The 23,641-nt window shown below is 38.3% G+C and overlaps 1 protein-coding gene, 1 long non-coding RNA gene and 1 pseudogene across 5 annotated transcripts; all 3 read right to left on the minus strand.

Annotated features, from left to right (window-relative positions):
- Positions 1 to 1,023: 1,023 nt before the first annotated feature.
- LOC116187208 (TMV resistance protein N-like) lies at positions 1,024 to 9,763 on the minus strand. The gene is made up of 4 exons (XM_031515840.1): positions 9,197 to 9,763; positions 3,477 to 4,566; positions 3,104 to 3,391; positions 1,024 to 2,979 (listed from the first exon to the last, which is right to left on the minus strand). Exons 1-4 carry the CDS (start codon positions 9,706 to 9,708, stop codon positions 1,201 to 1,203), a joined length of 3,669 nt encoding a protein of 1,222 aa, XP_031371700.1. The 5' UTR covers positions 9,709 to 9,763; the 3' UTR covers positions 1,024 to 1,200.
- A 431-nt stretch (positions 9,764 to 10,194) lies between these two features.
- Positions 10,195 to 18,342, minus strand: LOC116187307 (annotated as a pseudogene).
- Positions 18,343 to 19,872: 1,530 nt separating this feature from the next.
- LOC116189034 lies at positions 19,873 to 23,365 on the minus strand. 4 transcript variants are annotated; one of them, XR_004152297.1, is made up of 3 exons: positions 22,734 to 23,365; positions 20,371 to 20,563; positions 19,873 to 20,268 (listed from the first exon to the last, which is right to left on the minus strand). It is a non-coding gene; the product is annotated as an uncharacterized LOC116189034 (long non-coding RNA). The 4 variants fall into 4 exon arrangements; XR_004152300.1 differs by lacking the exon at positions 20,371 to 20,563 and having other exon boundaries at positions 22,734 to 23,363; XR_004152299.1 differs by lacking the exons at positions 19,873 to 20,268; positions 20,371 to 20,563 and adding an exon at positions 21,506 to 21,874 and having other exon boundaries at positions 22,734 to 23,363.
- Between the last annotated feature and the right edge of the window lie 276 nt (positions 23,366 to 23,641).

A 23,641-nucleotide genomic window follows, 5' to 3' on the forward strand; every position in this document is an offset into this window, starting at 1 on the left:
ATCTCACAACATTGTGAGCTCCATAGCTATTTCTTAACAATGCGAATATCACCTTCGTATAAACTCCCCCTGGAGAAGTGACGCAGCGTACACGCGAGTAACTGTCACAGATCCGTTGATTCCGCAGAATATCGGAACTACGACCTTCAATCTCCTATTGATTCTTCGAATTCCTAGAAAACCGGAATCAAACTCGAATTAAATCCGATAATGGGCTAAGAGCACAAAAGCTCCAATTTTTATTAATTGATCAAAAGACAAAACGTTCAACCCTAGGGTTTTACAAAGCTTAAATATGAATTAAAAAGCCTAAATTACACGAAAGACATAAACTTTTTTTAAAATTATAAAAATACCCAAATAACATAAAAATGCCCGTTTGAGGCCATAAACGACGGAATTCGGTCTAAATCTCGTCTTTTCACAGCTAAGGGCAGTGAGTTGTGCTCTGGAGACCGTTTCCCTCAAAACAGGATGTCAGAACCTGTTTTTTTCAAGGTACCGATTGGTCACGTCTTCTACCGTATCAAGAAGAGAGTTTTTCTTCAAGAGTTTGATCCAAAGCTTCGAGTTCCTCTTCTGAAAGGTTTCATCAAGCAATACTTGTGAAGACTCTGGAGAAAACACTCGTTTTCGATCAGCTGTTGTATATGATACCTTTTGATAACAAATAGGAAGAACGTTGACCAGGAATAGTGTTAATATCCATCATTCACAAAGAAATATACATATGATTGTTGTTTTGCTGTCAATCTCGATCTTACCACCAATACGGTCATCCTTAAATTCCCTTGAAATTAAATTAAACTCGGAGAATGCATGGTAGCTAATGAACACTATCGGCTTATAACCCTTTCATTAAATGCTAGATCTGATGTATTTGCTAAGTCATCCTATCGATAGAAGTTGACTTCCATATGGATGTTTGAGCCCTCTTATTACCTGTCTGAGCTGGAAAGTCGACCTTAAATTATGAATGAGCAAGCGGGTACGCCTTAATCATTGGCAGATTTTCAGGAAACATGGATTAACGCTTTGTCCATTATATAGAGGAGGAAACATCGTAACCTGTCCTCCATAAAAAAAATTACCTCAATTAGATACAAAAGATGAAATCAAGGGACATAAAAAACATGTGCATGCTGATACAAAATTCCAGATCTAATCTCTAATTACAAGCTGGCCTACTAAATTCGCACTTCATGTCCAAAATTTATAGATATCTGTGAGACTAAGATCTCTAAGACTATCCAAAGACTGGGTACTGATTTGAAGCGAATGTTGAGAATGTCCTCCGATGACCCTCAGCTCCCCAGGAGTCTCAGCGAACTGTCTCTCATCTATCAGGTCCTGCGTGGCTTTGATCCCGCCTTCGCCTTTGACATCCACAAGGCTATCGCAGTCTTCTACCTCGAGGACCTCAAGCTTCTGTAGCTTCGATAGATCCTCCAGCCTTTCCAGCGTGTGGCACCCGTTGATCTCTAACCACTGCAATGATTCCACTTCACCGAGGCCTTGGAGCATGCAAAGGTTCGAACATTCCCACAGGTGTAGATGCTTCAACTTCTTCAGGCTCGACAGCATTATGAATAACCTGAGCGAGTGGCACCAATATATTGAGATGCTCCTCAAATTCTCGGGCAGGCAACACCCGCACAGGTCGTAAATCTCGCAGCAGTCTATCATGAGAGCATTCAATGAGTGCAGCTCTTTAATCCCTATCCTAAAGAATCCATCTACGATTAGGCAGTTGTAGAACCTCAAATACGAGAGGTTGTTTAGGTGGGACAGATCCGGCAGGTTCTGCTTGACGACAAGATGCCCGAGGATCAACCGCGACAAGGTGAAGGGAAGCTGAGGTGGGCTCGACATGTGAGGGCAACTCAACTCAAGAGCCTTGAGTCGAGTCAAGGCACGAAAATCTGTCGGTAGGTTGGTGAAATTCCTAAGGCTCAACTCCAAGGTTACTAGGTTAGACATCTTTTGGACCCACTCAATGTTGTCGGAGCATTCGCCATCTGCATTCATCAAAGCATCAAAGGAAAATGACTCATTGAGGCGGTATGCCCCGACCTTAGCAAGCACTAAGCCCAATGCCCAGTCATCATTAGCATCATAAAGCTTCAGATCAACTAAGTTATGCAATTCCGAAAGATCTGGTAGCTTCTGCAGCGAACGAGACGACACATGTAGACTGACTAAACTTTTTGGAAGCTCTGGCAATTCACGCAGCTGATGACACTTCTCGAGATCAAGTGTCTGAAGGAGAGAAAGCTTACTGACGGAGAACAATTCAAGAATTCTGGTATTTGACAAGTCTAGGACTTTCAAACGAGACAAGCTCTCCATCTCCCTCGGAAGTGCTCCCATTAACAAAGTTCCTCCTGCGTGCAACACTTCAAGCTTCTTAAGCATTCCGATCGTACCTGGTAACGTACTTATTTTACTCTGAGTCATTACCATAACTTTCAACTCTCTCAGATTTCCAATGGAATCTGGCAATTCACTAATTGCTGAATACGATATGTCCAACTCAATTAGCGATTCTAGATCTCCCAATGAATCTGGCAATCTTTCTATTCCAGAACATCCTATTAAAGCAAGTCGTTTGAGATTGTTCAGTCTGCAAAGGGAGCTCGGTAATCCATTAGTGATTTGCACATTGAATATTTCGAGGATGATCAAGGACTTCAGATTACCTATAATTTCTGGCAGGGTGAAGGATTTTCGTTTTCCGCCCACGAAAATCTCTTCCAAATCGTCTAAAGAGCCCAACTCTTCTGGCAAACCTCGAAGCGAATCACATCCCTTAACATTCAAGTGCTTCAGCCTCTTCAACTTGCCTACGGAGCGGTCAATTTCTGTAAGCGCTTCGCAATCTGCAAGAATTAATCTCTCCAGAGTAGTGTACTTCGAGAAGTCAGGTGATTTGGTTAAGTTTTTGCAACCCGTGAGATCTAAAACTTTCAGATGTCCCATCTGCCAGAAAGAAGGAAAAAAATAAAAAAAAGTGAAAAGAAAGATTATACCTCGAAGCCGGGCAAATGAAAATCATATTCAAAGATTATGAGGCAAGTATGAAAAATTGTTTCGTATGAGATACCTTGATTCGGCTCCATCCATCCCATTGTTCACTTATGCCGCTCCATGACAGGTCAAGGATTACTAGGTTCTGTAGATTCAAATTAGTCGCTGTAAAATCTTCTGGACAGCTATGCCAAGACAGCCATCTTAAGCTCTTCAAGAGTCGGCTGAAATCTCCATCAAAAGACAACCTGTACCACTCGAGAAACCTCAGGTTTTTCAAACCTTTAAATGCTTCTTTTCCAAAACAATGCCCGGTTAGTTGCTCATCATTGGACATCCGCATTGCCTGAACTACTTCCGTACCCTGTCAAGAAGCATAAAATATCAATCTGTTTGCAATCAAAACGAGAATTTCTAGAAATGAATGATATTTGATTTCTTATTGTTACCTCTTCCCCTTCCAGTGTCCCTAAGGCCTCTTCATGCATCCACAATCTGCTGCGCCTTCCGGGATCCTTGAAATTCTCTTTTTGAACAATTTCTCTACCAAGCTCTCTGAGAACGTCATGCATCCAGAGCTTATTGCCATCTGCAATCTTCACCAAGGATGCGGAAATAAGTTCTTCTAATGAAACTCTTGGATGAAAATTGCAGGCTTCCCACATGTAGATGGCGTTTGTTTTCTCTCTGTTGACGAAAAAACACGCTATATCAAGAAACATTTGCTTCGCTCTGCACTCTAATGCTTCGTAGCTTATCATCAACTTCTGTTGGACATTCTTAGGAGGTATTTTCTTCAGTGCCTTTATTTTGTCTGCCCACTCTTCCTTGCATCTGCTACGAAGAAAAGACCCAATGATCTCCAGACACAAAGGGAGATGTCCAGTAACAGAGATGGCTTCCTCCGAAAGATCAAAATAATCCGATGGAGGAAAGTCATTCCAGAAAGCATGTCTGCTGAAAAGCCTAAGTGCCTGGGTAGAATCCAATTCCTCCATTTTGAAAGCTTTAACTTCATCAGTTGCTAGAACCCTTATATCTCGAGTTGTAATAATGATCCTGCTTCCCGTACCAAACCAGCTGGAGTTCCCGGCTAATTTATCGATTTGGTCTGTCTTTTCCACATCATCCAAGACCAGGAGAATCTTTTTGTTCCTCATGTTTGCTTTGAGTGCCCAAATCCCATCGTCGTGATCAGAAATCTCTTGCAGCACTTTACCTTGAAGATCACTCAACAGTTGTTTCTGTAAATATTTGACACCATCCTGCTTCCACGACTCCCGAATATCTGAAAGGAAGCTACATCCATCAAAGTGGGGAGAGAGCTCATTGAAGACAACTTTGGCGAGGGTTGTCTTTCCAATACCTCCCATTCCATGAATCCCCACATATCTTACATCATAAGCTTCGACATCTAAGAGGCCTAGTACTGCTTTGACCTGATCATCCATCCCCACCAGATGGTCCGGCACAATCTTCTGCTTAACATTCAATCTGATCACAATTTCCTTAGTGACAGAATTGCAAAATTCGCCATGGCTGCAACAGATGAATTTATGAAACTATTAGAGGAAGGTAGAGGGGAAGAAATAAATACATCTGTAAATTTTGAAAGGCATTTTTTTTAACAAATGAGTTTTCTAAGGAAAAGTAGTTACATATAAAATACTTTTAGAAAGAGATAAACTTCTGTTGGATGCCTCCTTAAAAGGAGAATTTTACAGGGGCCAATTAGACACTATCATGTCGCAAGTTATTGGATGATTGTCGATGACGAAATAATAAAAAACTTGTTATTTTGCAAGAAACCTATGTATATATATATATATATATATATTAAAACCAAGTATGAGCTGAATTCTCACGCCGTCATATCATTAAATTACAGTCTCTTGCGAAGGCATATCGGTCCATCTCGCGAAATCACCTCGTTGTTTTAATTATATAAATATTATATATAGTGAAATATTTGATATTCAATTAAATATATGGTGGAATCATATGTATTGATGGCTTTTAATAACATAAAAAATTACATTGTAGACATAACTATATGCTTTTGATACAACGGAACAACAAAACGCAAACAAATTATTTTATTAACATTCTTTTGATAGTATATATAACCAGCCAAATTACCACCTTTCTTATTAAGATAAAAGAATATTTCATTATTAGTCTTATCAAGAAGGTAATGGAAGTAATTTTTTTTAATTATAGAAATGGAACTACAAAACGACAACAACAATATATTAATAACATTCTTTTGATAGTATACATAATGGGCCAACCACATTTCTTATATATATATATATAAATATTTGATATATATGAAATATATAATAGAATCTAAAGATAGCGCACAATCTTGCATTATAGGAATACATATATGTTTTGATACGACGAAATATGTATTGTAATTTTTATTTTGGCAGCTATATATAATATATATTGTTATTTGATATATTATAGGAATATGTACATATATAGCTGAAGATATATATTTATTGCACATGTAAAGTTACCTTATAAATTGGAGACATACATATATATAGACGCCGTTTGCACGGAACCTTTATCATTATATTTTTGTTTGCAAAGACGTGTTGGTGTCCTTATTTGTAAGATCCCGTGCAATACATGGGTATTCAACTAGTATATATGAAAACAAAGTACAAGTCAAATTCTTATGTCGAAACATCATCAAAAATAGGAAACTAAACTCTCTCGTATTGTCACGTCATCATGAAAATATAAGAAAATTTTATATTCTTTTATCAAGAAAGTATTCTTATATAGATTATCAGCAAAATATATAAATTATATCCATATATCACCCACGGAATTTAAATATTATACACAAGGTAATAATATACAGTAAAATATGTAGATTGTATATATTTTTCTTAATGAAGAAGACTTCTCCCCATTTTTCTTAAATTACCCGTGAGAGTAAGTATATGCATTCTCTACTCCAAATTTTTTTTTTAACTTCACTTTTGTTGAATATTTCTTGTTTTATATTTGATACTGATTCTATAATATTAACTTTGATTTTTCAATAGGACCTTTAATCCAATTCCAATTTGGCTTTCTCAATTGTAATACTGTTTCGATTTCGTTGATATTCAAGTAAAGATATTATTTTCGCTTAGTCAGCATGAATGATTATTGGTAATTTGTTGATATCCTTGACATAATTCATTCAGTTTTAACTAAATTATGCATAACATGTAAAATTATATAGATTAGTATCAACAAAAAATTATTCAATTACTCCCACACTACATGCGGATCATCAACTAGTTTTGAATACAATAAGACTCTTGTTAAATAGCAAGTTACTTACTAAATAGCAAGAAACGTTTTTTTTTTTTAGCCTCCGTAAAAGTGCACTTTTAAGGAGGCTTCGTATACTCAACACTCATTTTTATAAATTATATACAAAAATAAAGAAAGAATTAAGAAACTAATAAAATAAAACCCAAGATCCACTGCATTTTCGCCGACGTAGGTGCTTGCCAGGTGGTGGTCCTCACCGGCAGCCGCACCACTCGGGAGGAGATTGCCAGTGCCTTCCTAACATCCGTTGACCTCATGCTGAGGGTGGTGGCTGGATCACGACCAACCCTGGCAATTGAGCTCGAGATTATTTAGATCTTAATTTTGGGCTCATTTGCCAGAGGTGGAGTTCTCGCCGGCATCCACCACCCTTCAGCTGAGGCCGCTATTTTCGAGGCCTCCACTCCCGACTAACACCCTAAATCTTTTTTTTGAATTTGATGTGTGGGTCTTGCCATATCAAAGAATTTGACACGTCATCAAATAGGCATTCATTTGATGGGTAAGACGAAAAATCAAAATGCTTGAAATTGACCCTACAATTAGTCCACAGATTTACAAGTATTTTGATTGATTATTACTCATGATAATGAATATTTAGTCCATTTGATGGTGTGGGAGAGGCGATCCGAAAATAAAAATTTGTGATTTTGCAAACAAAAAAAAGAAAAGTTGGTATAAGGTACATTTGAGGTAAGAAAAAGAAAAAGAAAAAAGGAAATTCATGATTTTTTTTATATATTACCATGAGATATTAACCTCAATTTGTGTCAAGAAAAAAGAAAAAAATAAAAAAAGAAAAAAAAGAAAATAGAGGTAGAACGGAGGGATTTATGGGAGTAACATTTCTCTCCAAATCCTTTCATCCCATTTCGTTTATATCCTCTCATCCAAACAAGTCATATAGCAGTACAAAGTTGAGGTCTTGGTCCGGAGATATTTATCATGTCTACATCCATATATGTATCCATATCATTTTATTATGTTTATATATAACTAAACTAATAGAATCCTAATACTATGCCGTCAAAAGATATTATTTAAAACCTATTGTGTCACTGTCACCTGCGGGAGCTAAATTTTTTAAACAAACCAAGAAATAACCAAAATCATTAGGACAAAAATGGTTCCGGGAATTATTTCTTACTCTGTTACTCTATTTCGATTACAAAGATTGCCCATAGCCTTTAGTTTTAAAAAATAGAAAATTAAATGTAGGGACATGAAATGTTCAACCGGCGCAAATCAATGCAAGAATAGCTTTGATAGAGGACATGAAAGCCAACTTCTCATTAATATCATCACATGCAGGATTTGATTGTTTCTTTTTTTTTTTAATCTCTTTCCAGGCAAGAGAATGTATACATATATTAATTCGACCTACTTGCAATGAAAAATTTCTACGTAGACATTTTGAGCATTCCTTTAGCTCGTGACTGACTGCAGTCTCTACCATTAAATATTTACCACTTCCGTGCATAGCGTCATGTGTTCATTTGGGATTTTCTAAACGGACCTCTACATCTTCTTTTTTTTTTTGGGTGGGGAGTGAATTAGGGGGCCGAGGTCCTATCTTTTTGACAAATCAATTAATGTTGGATTTTTTTAACCCAAAAAATTAATGTTATATTTATTTGCTTTTAAAGAGCAAATGGCACTAAAAGCAAAACTATTGCTTCTTCCTTCCACCCACCAACCGCCCATCCCCAGGAGCCGTGATTGAGTTTTGAGTTAAGTAAAGTTAAGTTTTGATTTTAATTGGGTTGTAATGATTGTGTTGTTGAATTATGAGAAAAAATGTGAAAAAGTAATGAATAGTTAAGAGAAAGTAATGACTGTATTGTTGAATTATGTAAAAAGTAATGGATAGTTAATAAATTTAGTATTAAAAATTGAATTGAATGGTTAAAAAAATTAAAGAAAAAGGGAAAAGTAATAATTTTGTTGTTGTTTTTGTTATGTAGTGAGTAGAGTTAAAGTGAGAGTTAAATTGCAAAACTAATTGTGTTACATTCAACACAATTGCAAATCAAATCCTGTTGTCGGAACAGCATTTGTTACATGCAGATTGCAAATCAGCATTTGTTGCATACAGATTGCAAATCGAATTTTATGAAGTTGTTGAAACATTGAGATAATTTAGACACAGTTAAGAAGGATCGTCTATTTTAATATCATGTATGATGTCCGTGCGGATGCTAAGGAATGTGGCCTGCATTCATTCAATGAGAGTCTTTTACATATGTTTTACGGACATCCCCTCAACAGATTGACTCTTTCAGTCCCAAACGTTAATATCAGTACATGAAGTTTTGCATATATCCCATTAATTAGAGCTATAATGTGATCAATGGGTGCAAAGAGTACGTTCAAATATACAATTCGTAAATTCATTTAATATAAAAAAAAGATATATAATTTCATATAGCACACAAAGAGTAATGATACAAAGGTTTTAATGAATCAAATACGTTAAAGACATTCAATTTAGAAAATATTAACTATATAGAAAAATATATATTTCCAATATTGTTACATATTTCATTCTCTCCATCAGTATTAAAAATTAAAAAATGCAATTTATAAAATATCAACTAACAATAGCATAGATCAACTAACATCATTATTATATCGTTCCATTATATTTCTCAAATATTTTTCACAAAAAATTAACTAAAACATATAATTATGAATGGTCGCGCAACGCACTTACAAGAGGATTAGTTTTAGTGAATTCGAGTTCAGCAATAAATAAATTAGAACGAAAACAAGGATATCATATAAAGATTCTGTAGTCTGAAAGAACTTCAGGAACATAAATTTTTACCCGGTATCACGCAAGTTCCATCCGGCAAGCGTTCCGACCTTTCTCAACGCTTCCTCCCACTGTGGCACTTCGGATGCGGACTCTTCCCACGCATAGGCCCTCGATTCCTGTCCTTTGCCAACCATGAACTTGCGACTGTGCTCCTCGAGAGCGTCCGCGTACAATTTTGTTTGAAGTGTCACGTCGTCAGGCATCACGTCGTAGAAGACGGGAATAATTTTCTTGTCCAGTTCCACCATTCGTGCGAGCTCTCGAAGGCACCACTTGCTCGAAGCGTAGTTTCTGGAGAAGATGGGGATGCAAATCGAAGAACAATCGATTGCATCCAGGATCTTCTGGATCTTTTCGCCGAGCGGCTGTTCTTCACTGTCTTTGAAGACAGTGATCCCTGCATCCTTCAGGTAGTGGTAAAGGGTATCTGAGAATCCCTGCCGGGTATCCGTTCCCCTGAAGCTCAGGAATACCTGATAATCGCTTCCGCCGACCTCAGAACTCGTTCCACCAATCTCCATAGTTAGCAAGGTCTTAGCTGCTGCTGCGCAGAACTCTTTTTTCTCAACTCTCTCTCACGGTAGGGTGCTTCGTCAATGGTCGGATCCAACGAGTTTAAATATATCTTGCAGAAGGTCCTAGCCAGAAAATATAGTCGCTTTTTCCATTTTCGGTTGTATATAATATATTACGTGATAACAAGTGGGAGAAAGTTGACCTGGAATATAGTGAGTATCATATTGCTTGATAAATAATTTATCTTAATTATTATCTCTTTTCTTTTCTTTTTTGGGGTCAGTTGCTTCCAAAGGTCCTTTTGACTCTTCATTTGGTAAATTCGTTCTCTTCTCAGTAGTTTTTATTATTACAAGTTGTGCAAGCTGTTCATTAACTGTTACAGTTGACTTCAAAGTTATGCATGTTCACCAACAAAAATGTTGGTTGAGTGGTAAGCAGTTCACCCCCGTAAGGAGGAGGACACAAGTTCGAACCCCGGGAAGCGCACTTGTTGGGAGGAAGAATAACCTTTAATGCTCAATCTCCCGACTGGATTAGTCAGAACCGATTGAGTTTCTAGATACCAGAGTACACACCGAAAAAAAAAAAAAGTTATGCATGTTCCAATTGACTAAGTATAATATCCTTCATAAACATAGCTATCTCGCAGCATGTGAACTGGTAACCTTGCCCGAAACGTGTATTGCTGTTAAAGTCAGCTTCCTCGATGCTTCAAAATAAAAAGCTTGGAACCAGTCAGCAAGCACGTCTACACGATGTAGCCGAAGAGCAAAGCATGGAGTTATGAAGACCAATGGGACATGGAGCTCTATTCTTCCTTTAGCACATGAAATTCCATAGAGACCAGAGCTCTGTTTCTCTGTAGGAAAAATATCCTGTCATGAACACAATAAAAGGTTTCTTAGATCCGATTCCGGTTTCACAAGGAAAAAGGGCATCCAATTGACATACTTTAACTCCAGTTTCACAGCATTTTCGTAGGAAGCCAATCTACTTAGTAGCTCATGATAGCTGAATAGGGCAGGAATCAGGAAATCACCTTTGCTTCTAATCCTTCTGGCAACTATGATCTAGCACCGAAATTAAAAGCACTACGAGCTGCACTTATGGTGGCAAGACCCTCCTTAGACCTTTCAGTGCTCATCTCCGTAACCTATCACAATTGAATAAAACTAAAATATAAGGAGAGGGAGAAGAGAGAGGAGATATCGAAACGTGGTGGCCATAGGCCTACCACGGGAGCTCTTATTCTTCAATAACTCGACTCATCGAATACATAAAATGACTAGTCTATTTATAGGCTCAATAAGAAACCAAACTAAGAAACAAACAATATCGTAATACCATAATAAAACCTAAATCAGACATTGAAAAATCCTAAAATATCAATTAACCTAATTCATTGTACGATGTTATTTCAAATATTCTATTTTCTAATATGATAAATCAATATCTTCAACAATAATACGACATATTCAGATCTGGCACCGTGACATAATTAAGGAATAGATAATTGAACACGTGTATTCTCCGTTACGGACCATTTAACCAATCAATGGCGAATGCCCGTTTAACAAGACTGAAGGAAGCAAAAGGTTGGACCCTCAGTTCCGAAGAGATCAATCCACACACATTATAAAGCTAGCATCTTTATAAGAATTCAATATCTTGCTCCTATTTTATGAGAAAGTTCCAAGTCAAAGTTGATAGGATGGATGAAACATAAAGCTGATAATTTAAGTTATGTGAAAGAGGATTGTAATGATGACCCGGATAGACAGATTAAATCAAACATGTGCAAGAAATTTTAAAGTAGGTCCACAAGAAGCACCGATTGAATCTCGGAAATTACTCTGTACTATTGGGCGGGGGGTTCCATCTTGCCTCGATTTTGCTCTCATCTGCTTGACCTTGGAAAACACGAAGCACTGAAATACCATCAGGGCTGGAAATTAAATGAATCATGCAAATGTGTTACAGTTTGTGGTGCAGCAGAAGCTTCAAGCATGATAACACCGGATCGGAAAGTAGATAGAAAGAAAAAAAGGAAATATGAAAAGAAAATAAAGGGACTCAACTTAAAATTGCAAATAAATTCTGTCGGAAAGTTAGCTGTCAGGACTCAATATATTGCACTGGAATAGAAGGAAGACAAGAAATGAAAGAAGGATGGCAAAAAGAAACTGGGTGAAGGAGTCATAATGGCTTCATATCATTCAAGTGATCAAGTTGAAACTCACCAACCAGAAAGTATTGAGCGGTAAGTCATAGTGACTTCATATCGAAGGAGAGTCCAACTATTTTCTCAGTTGCAACTTTGGGTGCCTCTTCTTCTACGTTTTGATGTTCAATAGTTTCAATGAATCGCACGAATCGATAGATACTTTCGGAGGTGGTTCTAGCTCTGCAAGTCCTGGAATCTCCGTCAGCTCCTTGCAGTCTTTTGAGCACAGCACCTTTAGATTTTTCAGGTGCGAAATGTTCGGTAACAGTTTGACATGCCTGCACTCAGTTATATACAACCTCCTCAAATTCACAGGCAGGCGAAGCCCAGTGAGGTCAGTTTTGTCATTCGCAACTTTGAGACACTCTAACTGCTCAAGTTCTCCAATTCCAAGGCTTTCAAATCCATCTTCTGTGATTGCACATAGAAGGAAGCGTAGATGGGTCAACTGTTTCAAGTTGGAAAGGCATGGTAGCTTCGTATTTGCAGCCAACAAGCTCAAGTTCAGACACCATAGATTGGTGGGAAGTTGAGGAATCTCTCTCAATTCTGGTCCACTCAATGAGAGGTTCTTGAGTTGGGATAGAGTGCTCAGCTCTGCTGGTACGCTGGGGATGTTTAGAACGTGAAGCGCTAGTCTTTCCAATTTGTGTAAATTTGCGATCCAACCCATTCTTCTCTTGATAGCCCATTCTTGCCTCATCCATCTGCTCGGATTTGGAGATTCAGATTGGTGTGAATATCTCTTGTTGGTTGGTCTTATTTGACCCCAGGAATTCCCTTTGATTTCGATGAATAAGGACAAATCTGTAAGGTTAGTCAATTTGGAGACGTCGGGGACCATGCCTAACTCTTCAGACGAAGAAAATACTAAGCTGACCAAACTTGTGGGAAGAATCGGCAACTCCCCAAGCATCCTGCATCCATGTAATTTGAGTATTTGAAGCGAAGAAAGCTGGCTGGTCGTCGAGGGCAATAAGCATATATTGGTAGACGACAAATCCAAGATTCTCATGGCAGACAACATTCCAATTTCAATTGGCATTTCTCCTTCCAAAGAACTACTATCAGCATGTAACTCTTCAAGCTTTTTCATCATTCCAACAGATTTGGGTAACTTTCTGACCCGACAACCTTCCATCCTTATAACTTTCAATTCCTCCAGATTCCCAATGGAGTCAGGCAACTCAATGAGATGCGCAGATGATATATCCAACTCGATTAAAGATCTTAGATCACCAAGTGGGTCTGGAAGTTTCTTAATCTTAAGACAACCCATCAAAGAAAGTCGCTCGAGCTTCTTAAGACATGCGATGGAATTTGGTAACTCAGTGATCCCCGTGAACGACAGATCCAATTCAACTAATGCCACCATGTCTCCAAGGGTATCCGGAAGTAAGCTAATCCCACCACACGATTTCAGTGACAGGCGTTTCACTCCTAGTCGCCCGATACTCTCTGGAAGTTTGCAAATACAAGCACTAGCTATTTCAAGGATCAATAAAGATTTCAGATTACCAATTGACTCTGGCAAAACGGTGAAACTGCTGTGGCTGCCTTCCAAGAAGATCTCTTCTAATGCTTTTAGAGAACCTATTTCTTCAGGCAAGCCTTGAAGTTTACAGCATCCTTTAAGATTCAAGTGTTTCAGCCTCTTTAGCTTCCCAATGGCTGCAATGGAATTTGGTAACTCAGTGCTCCACGTGAACGACAGATCCAGTTCAACTAATGCCACCATGTCTCCAAGGGTATCCGGAAGTAAGCTAATCCCACGACATGATTTCAGTGACAGGCGTTGCACTCCTCCTAGTCGCCCGATACTGTCTGGAAGTTTGCAAATACAAGCACTAGCTATTTCGAGGATCAATAAAGATTTCAGATTACCAATTGACTCTGGCAAAAAGGTGAAACTGCTGTGGCTGCCTTCCAAGAATATCTCTTCTAATGCTTTTAGAGAACCTATTTCTTCAGGCAAGCCTTGAAGTTTACAGCATCCTTTAAGATTCAAGTGTTTCAGCCTCTTTAGCTTCCCAATGGAGCGGTCAACTTCACATAAATTGTTGCAATCTCTCAGGATCAATCTCTCAAGAGTCCGATATTGTGATAAATCAGGTGTTCTCGATAAACAACCACAGTTGGATAGATCTAGAATTGCAAAATGATCTCCAACCTGTTAAAGAGAAGGACACTGAAGTTATGTTTGGTATCGAGAAATGAAATGGAATGAAAAAATCTGATCCGTGCACTCCATTTATTTGTTTGGTTGCACTCATAAAAATAGATGTACGGATTACCTATACTTGCTCCTATATAGTAAGGGGGGACTTGGTGCTTTTTACTTGATTTTACTTTATATTCCTCGATATTTTTTATTTTATTGGAGAAAAGCAAAATAAGAAGATTAAATATAGGGATATATATATAGAATTATAATATATTGCTCAAATTTTGAACTCTCTTCTCTCTCCTCCCTTCTTACACGTGTTTCTTTCACCTTTCACCCTGCCCTCCCACCCATGAGAGTCTCTGCCCGCTGACACTGAGTCCGTTACTTATCCCTCCCTCTCTCTCACATCTCTTTGTTATTATTATTATTTTTTTCGGTAGAGCACTTTGTTTATTTTTCTTTATGTTTTATTTTGATTTTCACCATTGAATGATTCAATAAAAGTCATATCGAGAAGAAATTTTTTAAAATTTTTAAATTATATGTTCTCTATATAGGAAGGTTTTATTTGATATGAATTTGATTTTCATATTCCACCGCTGGTGTAATAAAATCTAGTTAGTAATAAATACACATCTTTTTTTGTTTCATTTTAAGACGTCCTATGGGGATTACAAAATGAGAAATAAAGTGGCATGGAAGTCCTAATGAAGACCGTTGAAACCAAAACCTCTTAATTGACTTCCACGCAAAGGGAAAGTGCCTTCTGAAACCCCTATTTCAAAAATATAATTCTTATTTATATTCTATTTATTTTATTTTCGGTTATAAGGGAGGTTCAAAAATTCTTTTCATTAATTCGGGCATTCTGGGACCATTATGTAATTCCTACCATGTCTTTGCTTTCATATATACAAATAGAGGTATCTATATATATATATATATATATATATCTTTATGTATGTGTGTGTATATATAATTTTATAGTGTCCAGCATGCTTTCCTTTTCATCCTCATAGGGGAAATTATATATACCTATTGATGGATTACATCAGCTAAGCTGAGAACTATCGATTTTATATAATGTATGTACCTGAATTCGGCTCCATCCTTTCCAGTTTTCACTGACATGGCTCTGTGAAAGATCGAGTATGGCTAGCCTCGTCAGCTTTAGATTGGTCGCCTTCAAATTAGATGGACAAGAGGGCCAACATAGCCAACTTAACTTTGAAAGTAGATTCTCAAAGTCTCCTTGAATAGCCAATCCACGTAACCTAAGGTACCTTAGGTTGCACGGCTTTTTAAAATTCTCAGGAACAAGGGGGTAATTTTCCCGATGACTATCATCCGATAAATACAGCACTTCAATTTTCCTCGTTCCCTACAAACGAAACAAAAAAGAAAATATTTTGGAGAGAACATGTTTAAGCTTAGTCTAAGCTAGCTATATGCTCCACCTTGTATGTACTTGATCAAGCTTATGATTAGATCAAAAAAGTAGAAGCTAAAGATAGTAATAATCTGACCTCTTTCCTCTTGAGGACTCCTAGGGCTTCTTCATGATTCCAAAGACGACTACGCTTTCCGAAATCCGTGAAATTCTCCATACAAGCAATTTCTTTTCCCATATCTCTAAGATGATCATGCATCCAAAACTCGTCGTCCTCATGAACAATTTTTATGAGAGACATGGAAATTAGGTCTTTAACACCAACGTCCGGATGGAAACCGCAAGATCTCCACATGCTAATTGCATTTGCTGTTTTCGTGTTTACCGGCAAACAAGCAATATCAAGAAATATTTGTTTTGTACGATACTCTAGAGCTTCATAGATTATCATTAACTTTTTCTGGATGTTCTCATGAGGTATGCTTGCTAGTGTGTTTAATTTATCTTCCCATTCTTCTTTGCGCTTACCGCGAAGCTGTGAACCAATGATTTCAAGAGCTAAAGGAAGTCCCCCACTAACAGAAACAATTTCTTTGGAGAGATTGAGGTAGTCCGTCGGAGGGTATGTCATCCTGAAAGCATGAGAGCTAAAAAGTTGAAGAGCCTCTTCACTATTCATTTCTTTCATTTCTAAAGTTAGAACTTTTGTTTTCCCAGGAGTATCTTCATCCAGCATTAACTCTTCTTGGTCCATTGCTACCACGCGAATATCCCTTGTGGTGACAATTATCCTGCTTCCTTTGGAAAACCAACTAAAACTCCCAGCAAGGCTCTCAATGTGCTCCTTCTTATCCACATCATCAAGAACTATGAGAACTTTTTTTATTTTTACAAATATCCTTTATAGCCTTGATCCCATCGTCAATATCCAAAATGTCGCTTGAGTGCCTTCCTCGAATATTGCATATTAGCTTATTCTGCAGATATTCGAGACCATGTGTTGATGATTCTCGAACATTTGCAAGAAAACTACAAGCCTCGAAGCAAGAAGAATGCTGGTTGAATATAACCTTGGCAAGAGTTGTCTTGCCACAACCAGCTATTCCATAGATTCCCACGTATCGTATGTCATCAGCATGAACATTCAAGAATTTCGACACAGTTTTGACTTGCTCATCCATACCAATTAAATGGTTGGTAATAATTTTGTCTTTCGCCTTAAGGTTGACAAGAACCTCTCCGACGATAGACTTAGATAGTTCTCCATGGCTGCCACAAATAAATAAGAATGTTATTACAAAGAGAACATGGCAATGGCATGACTTGTCTACCAAAGTCAACATATCCTATCATCCCAAACGGTCAACCTGATAGGGATGTTGGACCCAAGCATTTTATATATCCAGTGTCTTCTTTCTAACTTTCTAACGTGGGACACAATAATTCTCAGCACTTATCCCATATAACAACATGTAGCTTTCACGCTTTCCTTCATGAATGCTTAACCTACTTTAATACCATGTAAAATTTCCACTATCCCTTAGGTCTACAAGTGATTACGCTTATGTCCACCCCAAAACTGAAGCTAATCGGATGGTGGATCCAATTACTTTATATATTCAAGATTTTCCCTTTGATTTTTCGTGTGGTTCACGTTAACTCTCAACAAAAGTTTACCGGAAGGCACAATGCTCTGTCAAATTTTCTTAACATTTCTTTTGTGGAAGTTTTTTTTTTGTACCAGATCAAGATGGACATTTTAGTTATTTTGAGTGAAATTAACTGAAATGGATGCCAATTTATCCACCTACACAATAAAATGGAAAGAGACTATTGTAGATTCAATGTGATCAATGTTAAAAGTAGCCGTACCCGATATCTTTCACTTCCCATCCCTTGATCTTAACCACCTCTGTAAGAGCTTTCTCCTCTTTATCTTTTGATGATTCCAAGAGGGAGACCTCAACGACCTCTTTGAGTGCCTTCTCCCACAGTTCCTTCTCATTTTCTTTCTCGTGTCTAGTCAGGGCATCACGATATAGAGATGTTTTGAGCTTTACATCATCAGGAGTAACATCATAGAAAATAGGCATGATCTTTTTCTTCTGCTCCACCATTTCTGCCAGCTCACGGAGGCACCACTTGCTGGAAGCGTAGTCCCTCGAGAAGATAGGTATGCAGACTATTGAGTTGCTGATCGCTCTCAGGATCTCCTGGATCTTCTCGCCGGGACGGATCTCTTCATTGTCTCGAAAAACGCGGATGCCCGCATCCACCAAGAAATGATAGAGGCAGTCAGTGAAACCTTGTCGAGTATCCGGTCCCCTAAAGCTCAGGAACACCTGATAGTCGGCTCCATCTGCAGGTTTGCTCAAACTCATCTCTCTGTATAGCAGTAGTTTAAGTGGAAAAAGTTCAAATTTTTAATGCGGACTGACAACGATAGAGAAGGACGAGTTATTTAAAAGAGGATATAGAAAAGCAAAGAAATGGCCAGCGCCCAGTGGGAAGGTTAGGTATTTTCTTTTCTTCTTTTTACTTTTCCGGGACCAAGCAAAGAATTTCTGATTTGCTTGTTGACACAAATGTAAAGTTAGATAAAGAGTAAGTTCAAAGGAAAAGAAGAGATCATGATGCTTACTTGATTAGTTCACAGTGGCATCTTTGTTCCTTACTAATCCTTCACAACGTGGGCACGACCTGAGTTTTTTATTATTAGTCCTTGCATTTCTCTGTTGCAATCTCACCTTTCTCGATGCTTCAGCGATAGAAAATTTAGATCCAACGACTGGAAGTAGAGATATTATGCAAGAACTTGCACGTGGATCTTATAGTTTCCTCTTCTGTCACTTCGATTCAGCTCTGTTCTATCCCGGCTTACATTCTCAGTCACGATGATCAGCTCAAAGAATCTATACCCCTTGTAAGATTAAGATATTCATAAACTGATAAATGGGGTGACAACGAAATGGTCGGATTCGAAATGATCGACCAGCGCACATGGTTTGCAATATCCATAATGGTCATGTTGAGCTCAATTAATATTTCAGTCCCCAAGGTTCATTTAAGTAGGTCATTTTGAAAAATCGGTTTTTTTTTTGTTTCAAAATTTTTTTTTAACTCTACTTCGCTTAACTCCACTTATTTTCAATTCAACAACATAATTATTACTTTTTCATTTTTTTCAATTTTTTAACAATTCAATTTAATTTTTAATACTAAATTCTCTTAACTATTCTTTACTTTTTCCACAATTCAACAATATAATAATTATTTTTTCTCAACTATTCATTACTTTTTCTCATAATTCAACAATACAATTATTACAAACCAATTAAAACCAAAACTCAACTCTAAAACCAAACACAACCAACTGACTACGAAATGATAAGATTTGAAATCATTTTATTTCAAATTATATTCTATTGCATGATAGGTGACATCTCTTTGCCAATATACAAACGTAGCATCGATTACATGGAGCAGTTGCAGCATTCTTTTTCGTGGATCCTTCTGAAAGGAATCTACTCCAATATCTTCCACTTCTGCAAATTATTCGAAAAACAAAACGACAACTACATGAGACCACAAGTTTAATGATGAAAAAGCCAAGAACCGATGCGGTCCGTCCAGTTATTCCTTAATAGATCTATAAGAAAGGCTTTACTGAACCATAACATGACCTTTTATTCCTTAACGGATCATTAAGAAAGACTGGACCATAACATGATGCTGTTGAGATCTACGCCACAAGCCAAATGGCGGAGCATTTCCAACAGTGATTCAAGTTGAGGAGCAACCTTACAATGCCGGTCTATGATGAACAGCTTCTGCTTTTTTCAAGACATTGATTAACTCCAAAGCAAACTTAATCCAAGGGATTATCAGATATATTCCCATGCAGTAAGAGGCATCCGGGCCGGCCATGATTGTCTTTCTTCCCCCCTCGTCCTTTCAACGATTATCGTTTATTTTCCAAAACAAATGTGAGATTAGCAAAGAAGATGCAGAACAGTGCCCTAAAGTAAAGTTGGGGGTCCAGGTTTGTTTGGGGGGGGGAAGATATTGGATGTTTGAGAAAAAAGAAAAAAAATAACAGCTGCCTAAGCTTTCTAATTGAAGCATCTGATTAGTTAAATGAATTCAACATTATGAAATGAAAGAAAATCTTCAGTAATCCTTCCCTCACACGCGTAGTCCACAACCCATCTTCATTAAATTACTAGTCCATTCATCGTCTATTTGCAATCTCATTGGTGCTTATTCGTGTTAACTAACATGTTAGGATAAGGTAAAATTCTCTTCAAACTCAGCCGGACAAGAAATAAGAATGCAGCGAATAAACACAAACGGTTAAGGGCAATATATTCGTAGAAGCTTCATTCTTTCCGGCCAAGTCATGTGATAATTATAAATTCGTATCCTAATGCAAACCACGAAATAGTTTAACCGGCATGCGGCAAAGCCTGTGTCTTCTTCCAGACATGGGATTTCAATCATAATACATTGAATAGCAAATTCATATAATTCCCTAGCATGGAACGGGCTTTGTAGCTGGTCCGTACAGTGAAATCTCTGTTCTCGTGGTATTTTTACAGAAGCCATGTTAACAAACCAGCCGGTCGGTATTTGATCTTACATCCTGAATCTGGGGATCTTTCATCGTAGTATATTCTGCGGGAGTGGGGTGCAGTGGGGGACTGGGTGGTCGTCCTCTCCTCAAAACCGTCCAGTGCATCATCAACTTGAACCGATTTGCTGCTTGAAAGAACACCGTCTGCCTGGAAAAATATTAAGGAGATTTTCTTAGGCCAAGTTCCGAACTTAGCAGCAAAACTATCGAATTTCATGCATTTGTATACACTAGGAGTAACAGCAGTCACTTTTTGCTTTTCATCCTGCTCGGTAGTCCAGCAAAGCTAGCAAAAGCTGAAGATGGGTTGGCGGGTTGTATAATTTACAAGAACCTCCACACGTGCTGCTGGACCCTCCCTCAATATATTATATCGATCGATGTAATTACAATGCTGAAACGGGTCACTCTAGTCCCTCTATCTTTTATAAGTTTCACCAAACCTAGCAACCAAAAAACATCATTTTACTGCATGCATCAAGTAGCAGAAGCCATAACAAAGCATCGATATGGCTATCAGTAAACCGCACATAATATTTTATGCTTCCATGAAAGCACAATCCACTGTAACAGAGGCGCTACAATTTGTAAATTTCCATTAATCTCGCTGCAGTTTCATTTGGCTCATTTGGCCAATTCATTTTCGCCTTGCTTGTTGCTTCGTTTAACTTGTGCTTCACGTGTTATAGATAAAGTTTATCAGCAACCAATGACCACATAAGATCATCGAACCAAAAAAGAAAAAATAACAAATGTTCATGCGTGCGCAATTGCTCTCTCGGACCTGGGAGCAAACTCAATTCTTGGTTTAACACCGCGGACTGCACATTTTTTTTTGTCTAACATAATAAAGACAATGAAGTCCATGGTGTCACCCAGCAAACTCTTTAGATATTTAGGTTTAAATGGGTATAGCTATTCAATGTGACGGACGATCATAATAATGATCGGCAATGACAACCTAAGAAATGAAAGGTGTGCAATTGAAACGTACAAGTAGTTACCATGAATGCTCTAAGTATAATGTAGGATGATATTAATTGACTCTGTTTAGAATACTGAAATAATATAATAGCATATGTTCACAAGTACTAAGTGATTTGGAATTGAGTTTTAGAGTGACGCACAAATAGTACAACTATAACAATTAGTGAGTTGTGAGGTGAGATGCCTCGAAATAGGTCTAATTGTTGTTGTGCTATGAAGCGCAGAAATGTATCTTCTTCCATGTGACACCGATTCTCGAAGATGTTTGTTGATGAAGCGCGCAATAGGAAATTCCTAGTTGGAGATCGTGGCATTAACAATAATTGTAAATAAATTGTGGGTGAGTTTACATCGAGTGAGGAAGAGGGAATTCGAGAATAACATTTGAGAGAGAGAAGTAGTGAATGAACGTATCTAAATTGGTATAACGGTTACACCATGAGGCCAAGGTATTGTGTTCTTGACCGTGGCACTGATTCCCATAGAAGTTTGCTGTTGAAGAAGGCCTTCGTAGTTAGCAGAGCACTGCAAGAACAACCTAATTGGCAAACCTTTTCTTCCTGTCTATCGCAAGGCTTTGGAAGGGATGCAGTACAGTGAATGACGGTGGTAATCATAAAATCGTGGAAGAGTATGAAATAAAAATAGGTATGATCACTATGAAAGCTCAAGAGATATGTATGACCGAATTTGAGTCGAGCCAAATTGAAGGCAGCGGAAAGCGGTCGGCACTCATCAAATCCCCAATTCGAAATCAGCAGAGCCCACTGCAAGAACAGCGTGATTGGCAAGCCTTTCTTCCTCTTTAATGCGCAAGGAATTGGAAGAGATGGCAGTTCAGCAAGTTAAGTTGGAATCATCAAATCTTGGAAGAGAGATATGGGCTCGTCCAGAGGAATGCAAAAAGGCCATTCGGTCATATGAGAGAAGTAAATTCTCGAAGTAGACGAAAATAAAATGATAACATACAACCAATGTATAAATCAAGCATGAATCAGCGGACTGGACTATTGCAGTTGAAGCTGATACATCCGGCGCATGAGTCCAATGCAAACTACGAAACTTCCTTTCTAAAGAACTTCCTCGATGTGATTATGAACGTACAAATCGGGATGAAGGAAAACCAGCTGTGTGTTATAGTACATAAGCTTGATAACAGAATTCAGTCAAAAAGGGAACAAAATGAAAAAACACGGTTGATAACAAAATAAGGAAAATGTACGGCCAGATGGTCAGATGAAAATGAGGATTAAACAAAACTCTGGCCAGATGACATCTGAATAGCTCGTGCGGAGGCAGGGGTGAGATATTCAACAGGAAGGAGAGAACAAATATGCTATTGGATGTAACTGAATGGTCAATTTCACACCACCTGCCATTCTGTTTGGAATGAAAAAGCAGTTCGAACAGAGAGCATTGGAAGATTCAGTCCCGAAAATCACATGATGAGCAATCCGGAACTTGGATTTGGTTCCTATAAATCAGGGCTTAGCATGAAGCTTCAATCACTGAATTAAGATAAGATCTACGGAGTGCCTAGAACTGCTACCAACAGTACGTTGAATTGCAAATCAGCAAAAACCGTGAACCATCGAAAGTAATGAAAGCTCAAGACTGAGTGATGACCTAATTTGAGCCGGGCCGGATCGAAGCCAACAGAAAGTGGTCTGCACTCAGCAAATCCCTTATTCGAATTCAGCAGAACCCACTGCAAGAACAGCGTAAATGGCAAATCTTTCTTCCTATCTAACTGAAGGAATTGGAAGAACTCAGAAGAGAGTTCCTAGGAGCTCAAGTTTCAGGCCCCTCCTCGCCCACTCAGGCTTTACATGTGAAGAAGCCAAAATTGAGGGAACTGACTAATTTTGATTACCTGAGAAGATGGGCTCAAACGTCCCTCTGCGGACGAGATCGGGAAACCCAACTGATTCGAAACGGATACGGTTACCTAAGCAGAGACACACACGCTCAGAGGAGGAGATTGTGAGCTGCTCGCTTGCCCTAACGTAGAGATTACCCGAACAGAGGCACGGACATCGGTCGGAGGCGGAGGCGTCAGCCATGCCGCCGGGGAGCTGGAGAAGCGGGTTGGGTCACGAGGCTTCGACGGTGGGAGCTGCGACGGGGAGGGCGAACAGCGGGCGAGAATAGGCTGAGGTGGGAAGAACGGCAGAGGATGCAACGTGCGGTTGTCAGTCGAAGGCGGAGGCCTCTGTGGAGATTGAGAATCGGGTGGGGTTCGCGAGTACGTGGAGATAACCTAAAAAAATATTTATTTATTTAAAAAATTAATTAAAACATTTACAAATAAAAATTTATTAAATTTTTATTTATAAATATTTTAATTAAATGTCGCGCATCTAAATAAATAAGTAATATTTATTCAATATTTGTTCGGGAAAACCTGCGGTTGAGGGCAGGCAGAGGCAGTGGAAAGAGACTGGGAGGGAGGAAACTGCAAGCCGGGATATTGCATCGGAGTGTTTTTTTTTTTTTCCCCTCTTTTTGTCGGTTAAAAAATAAAGGGAGATTGG

Source organism: Punica granatum, chromosome 8 (genome assembly GCF_007655135.1).
Source record: "Punica granatum isolate Tunisia-2019 chromosome 8, ASM765513v2, whole genome shotgun sequence".
Lineage (NCBI taxonomy): Eukaryota > Viridiplantae > Streptophyta > Magnoliopsida > Myrtales > Lythraceae > Punica > Punica granatum.